The following is a 5,567-nucleotide window of genomic DNA, read 5'->3' on the forward strand; positions in this document are numbered from 1 at the left end:
GATCATTGTAACGTGGTTTGTAAAAATATATTTAGGCAAAATACAGCTAGAAGTACCAATTTAAATTATATCCTTAATGGTTAATAGGGTATAGCGCACTGAATCGTAGCTTCTTAACTCTTAACTCTTCTTACTCGTACAGAACAATATATATATGTTCCAACAAGTTCGAGACAAAGGCAATGTATATCAGTATTGGTTCATGAATAATACAATACATAAAATATTATATATATTGATATGCCTATATGTAAGCATTGTAAGCCCGATATCATATATTAACCAATTATTTAAGTACCTACCAATTATAAGGCACATAATATGATATTTGGGATAAAGGAAATGTTGAAAATGACAAGTGTTATATTGGTGTGGGGTATTTAAAAATAGTAAACATATAACAACTATGGTTGAAGTAAAAAGATTTTAAGTTACTATATAATACACAAGTCGATTTATTGTTATAATAGATAATACTATCAAATACAAGCATATACTAACGACTGGCAAGTGTTTCGGCGGCATGACGTGCATCCCACCGGTCTCCTTTACAGCAGGCATGGTCGGTGATACTCCGTTTAAGGACCAGTGCGTGTTGACCAATACCAGACTGACGTTGGACGCCAACTCGTCCAGGGACACGTCCAGGCCCAAGTGTTTTCTCAGCGTACGTTGGCTCCAGGGCCGGTGCATCAGCCGGAACACAGCGGCGGACACGATCGCAACAGCCGTGTTGGTCATCCTCTGTGCGAGGTCCATGCGTTCCGGCAGGCCGCTGAACAAGGACGGTCTGTACGCCGTACGTTGTGACTGGCCGACCAATGACATGGTCCACGGCATTAGTGGACAGCTGCTGAGCAAAACGAACGGCACGCGGTACTTAGCAGCGAAACCAAGCGGCAGCTCGTTGTTAAAATGCTCAGCGACGACCAGGTCGAACGACACGGTCCGATCGTCGAGCAAACGCCGGACGGCCGGCACGTCGAACACGGCCTCCGTGGACTTAGCAATCTCATACAGACTGAACAGGTCCGTCAACGTGCCGACTATGCCGAACTGCCCGGCATTGCTCGGGAACGTGACATTGTTGTTGGCCATGGGCATGGAGCCCGCGACGCTGATGTCGGTAATGTTCGGGTGAGACGAATCGAAATTGCTAATTACGTGCAAGTCGTGTCCGCGGTCCGCCAGTGCCTGCAGGTAAGGCAAGAACACCTTATGATGGCTGTACCCGTGGTGCGTGAACACTCCGAGTATACGAGCCGCGGACGCACCGTAAGACGCGGCCACGGTGGCAGCGATGAGAAAATACGTCACAGTGGTGTTCACCATGATTTCCGTCGTAGTGTCGCGCGAACTATATAATATGCGACTGATTGACGTGCACTTAAACTGCGCGCGTCACGCGCGTGTATAATATGTACATGCTGAATACATACCAACGAGCGCGCCGAGCAACGTAATTGAATCTGCCTCGACATATATCACAGATAAAAATATAATATAGGTACCGTCTTATATTCGTCATCAATATAATACAATACTAATCCATCAGTGTATAGATGCCGTTCAACTTCTGTTTTACTGATTGATTTTTTAAAACGTATAAAACGTACGTTTCTACTAACCCTTTTTTCAAATTATTATTATTACATTTTATTCGAGGGAGTAGTAATTTCAAAATGTTGTGCTTCTTTTAAGTTTTTTTTCAAATTATGTTGATTTTTGTTTTGATTTTGAGTCAACATCTTGACAAATTGAAAAATACATTGTCATGGTTTTTTTTTTGAACGTTTAAGTTAGAAATTTAGTCAGTTTGTCAAAATCACGAAAATGTGCACAATATTTTGTCGTTAAAAATTAATAAAATTTTTAATTTTAATACTCAGGGCTTGAACTTTTGATACAAAGTTTCTCATAAGTCATAACTCATAAGTATTTTTTACTGACATTAAAAGAGTTTATTGTAAAGTGATATTAATTTTGTATGAAAGTTTGAAAATAAAATTTACTATAGATAAATATATTAATGATTTATATCCACTAACAACTTTTCCATTTGCTGCAAGTTAATTTTGATAGGTTTTCTGAGTTTAATGCATTGCGTTTGTCACTTAATATATTTTCTAAGTGTAAATATTTTACACTTACCCGGATCCAATCCCCGGTGGTTTTTTCGTGCACCTTTAATGCATTCAATATTCTGTGCTTAATTAATAGTATTTTAGACCTTATTTTAAGTTCTTCTCCAACCTTGAGCCTAAGAAACACATTGAATATAACTGTTGCAAGACTTTTATAAATAACTTATATTAAATTGGCTAATGAACTAAATCTAAGTGTGTTTTTTAACTTTTAAGGTACTATGTTGTGACATATAGTGTGATCCACTCTATAAAATTCAAAATTTAAAACATTGGCTTCGAGGTGCACTTTAGGTTCTCTCTTGGCGAACGTAGTTGCATTGACCCCTAAAATAAATAATTATGGACAATAGGTATTGAAAACAGCAGTAATTTACCTATTTAGACTAAACCAAACGCTATAGCAACACTTTTTGGTTGCGTGAAGTATTAAAAACAATATTTATCCTTTATATATACACCACATTTTTATCAGTATTTACAACGATTTTTAGCGTAGTGTCTATACCTTAGATATAAAATACCCTTGGGTATTAAATATTTTACAATTATATAATATTTTATTGTATTTTTAAAGTAGCCAGTAGGCAGTAGCTATACTATGTCACTATGCCAACTATAGTTAACTTTTACATGTCGATCTTCATACAATTAAATTCTTTGAAGATTTTGTGGCATTTTTATTAATTCAATGAAAGTTTTATTTTTCGTTCAGGTTGTATAATGTATATTGTAATATTAGTTACTATATATACGTCTGTCTCCACTTTTATCTTAACTCTCAAGTCTCAAGTTGTTTTCCCAAGTTACGTACCCACATGGCTATATTATTATGGCCGTGCAATGTACAAATGTCTATCGAGCATCCTGCATTGTTGATTAAATGTAGTCTGCTATTTAGTTATTATATAGGAAATATACAAATAGGTATATAATATTATATATGTTTTTATAACACTGGCTAAGTTAAAATGGACTCCATTCATCCATTCTATCTTAGTCGGTTAGTCCGTGGTTTATACGTATACGCTTATTCTTTATATATTTTAAGTAACAAATAACGAATTGTATAGGTACCTACTAGGCAGTAGGCACCGGCGTTAGGCGACAGCGCTCCTAACGACTGCCAGTGGTTATCGAATGCCCAACGATATAGAATTGTAGAATGTATTTAAATTCAAGGGCGTACGCAGGGATTGAGTTCTAGGGTTCTGACCCCCCCCCCCTGAAATTTCTTTTTTCTACAAAAAAATCTTATTTACCACCATTTTGATACACCCAGATCAATTGTTGCCTGTTGGTCATTTTTAATAGATATAAAATAAATTATTGAATATGACAAATACGTCGATAATCAGTTTCTGTTTTTTTTGGCTGATTTAGAACATTGCTAACAAACGTCTGCCATAACTGATGGTGTATCATCATTTATCGTCCATCAATTATTACCAGGTTTATTACGGCCCGAGGCGGCTCTATAGATGGCCAGGTTAAACACTGTAAATGTAGACTAAATTTGAGACCAACTATAATTTGTTATATAAAAACTGTTAAGAAAAAAATAATGCGAATTATTTACTCAGATAAAACCCTAACCGAACTAAAATCCTGCGTACGCCACATTATGTAGATAACGATTATAACAAATAATATATCTTGTAACCGCGGTTAATGGCTACAACTTACAACACAAGGTTTTATTTAGATGACAATAATTTTTGTGAGCATAATTTGATGAACAATAATATTAATTGAATAATATAAATATTTATCTGTGGGTAGTATCTAGATACTTACATTGTTCTGTGGTAGGTACTACATAAAAATGTTGATATGTAGTTATGCAACCAACTAATGTCAAGTGACATACTATACTAGCTATGTAATCAGAGAATAATATATTATATAATATTAGTATAGTTTTATCGTCCATCGACATCAGTAAACATGGACGGAAAAACGCATGCAGTTATAGTATTATCATATTATATGCGTTTACGTTTTTGTCAAAATTCCTAAAAAATATTGAATTTCTTAAAAAGCCATTTACTTCATGATAAAAACCAATTTGTTTTACTTATTTTAATCTCTTATTTTGTAGTTACCAAATAAATAAATAACTCATTACTCATCGTTAATACATACATATTTTATAGGTGCACACCCAGGACCGGGCTCAAGCAAAAATAGTGAGCTAGGCAAAATCAAATTTTGCCGCCCCTAACAATATACTTATATTATCAGCATTTTGAAAATTCCGCTCTCTTAATAAAGTGCAGCTGAAGTGCCACCCTAGGCGTGGGCCTATGTCTTGACCTATCCCTTGAGCCGGACCTGTGCACACCAATATACCATAATATAGAATAATATAATTGACATTATATATTTATATATCGTGTATCTAACTAGTAACTACTATCAAGTATTGAAGATATAGTATCGAACTATCGAATTAGTGTGTGACACGTTATTTGATCCGATAAATAATATCCGGCGACAAATGATCCGGTAAATAATAACCCGACGACAAAATAACCGGCATCAAAAATATCCCGTGACAACGATAACCGGCGATAGTCAGTTTTCTGGTTTTCGTGTTGTATAAATACAACACACTACAACACTTTATCACAACACAACACAACTTCAACACATTAACACCTGTAAGGTTTTATTAAACGTTTTTCGACATTATTTTTCAAAAAATTAAATATGCCACTCGAATTTGTTACAAGTCAAAAAGGCAAAAAACTTTGATTATTAAATGGATATTTACATAACATACATCAAAAATACGATGAAAAAATTGTGTGGCGTTGCACGGAGTACGAGAATTTTTTTTGTAAAGGCCGATGTCATACTACAACAGGCAGTGAATCGGGTATTATAGTATTATTTTTAATTTAATGCAATTATATATGTATAATTATATATAAATGCAACGTACGAAATAACTTGGATTGGACGTCCTGTACGGAGGAAAAAAGATTATTATATATATACTATAGTTGAACCCGTGCACTTCGTTGCCTATTAAGTGTACCAACTATATGTGACTCAAACTTTGTTCAATTCGTTATTTAATATTCGGTGTATGGTTTCAAAATTAATCTTAACTTTTCCGTTGCCCGGAATAAAAATTCTGATTCGCGGCAGTACATTATCAGGTAGATCGCGGTAGATCGCGGACCCCGTGCTGTATGTACGTTAGTGTATGATTTAACTCTAAAGTATCAAAGTTATACCAAGTTTGTCGTATTCTACCTATGGTGGATTGATATAATCAATTAATACAAAATCCTAACCTAACCTAACCGTACTAAAGTCAGATGAATAAACGCAAACCCATACAAAAAAATTCATTCAAATCGGTCTAACCATTTAGGAGGAGTTCAGTCACAACACACGTACAGTAGAATTATT

At 35.1% G+C, this 5,567-nt stretch overlaps 1 protein-coding gene across 1 annotated transcript in view; it reads right to left on the reverse strand.

The window, feature by feature from the left end:
- LOC100169551 (UDP-glucuronosyltransferase 2B14) overlaps window positions 1-1,421 on the reverse strand; it is a 15,743-nt gene extending 14,322 nt beyond the window's left edge. Inside the window, exon 1 of the mRNA XM_001951788.5 lies at window positions 502-1,421. Coding sequence (XP_001951823.1) covers window positions 502-1,332 — 831 coding nt within the window. The 5' untranslated portion in view covers window positions 1,333-1,421. The remainder of the gene's footprint in view (window positions 1-501) is intronic.
- Window positions 1,422-5,567: the final 4,146 nt, after the last annotated feature.

This window comes from Acyrthosiphon pisum, chromosome A1 (genome assembly GCF_005508785.2).
Source record: "Acyrthosiphon pisum isolate AL4f chromosome A1, pea_aphid_22Mar2018_4r6ur, whole genome shotgun sequence".
Taxonomy (NCBI): Eukaryota; Metazoa; Arthropoda; class Insecta; order Hemiptera; family Aphididae; genus Acyrthosiphon; species Acyrthosiphon pisum.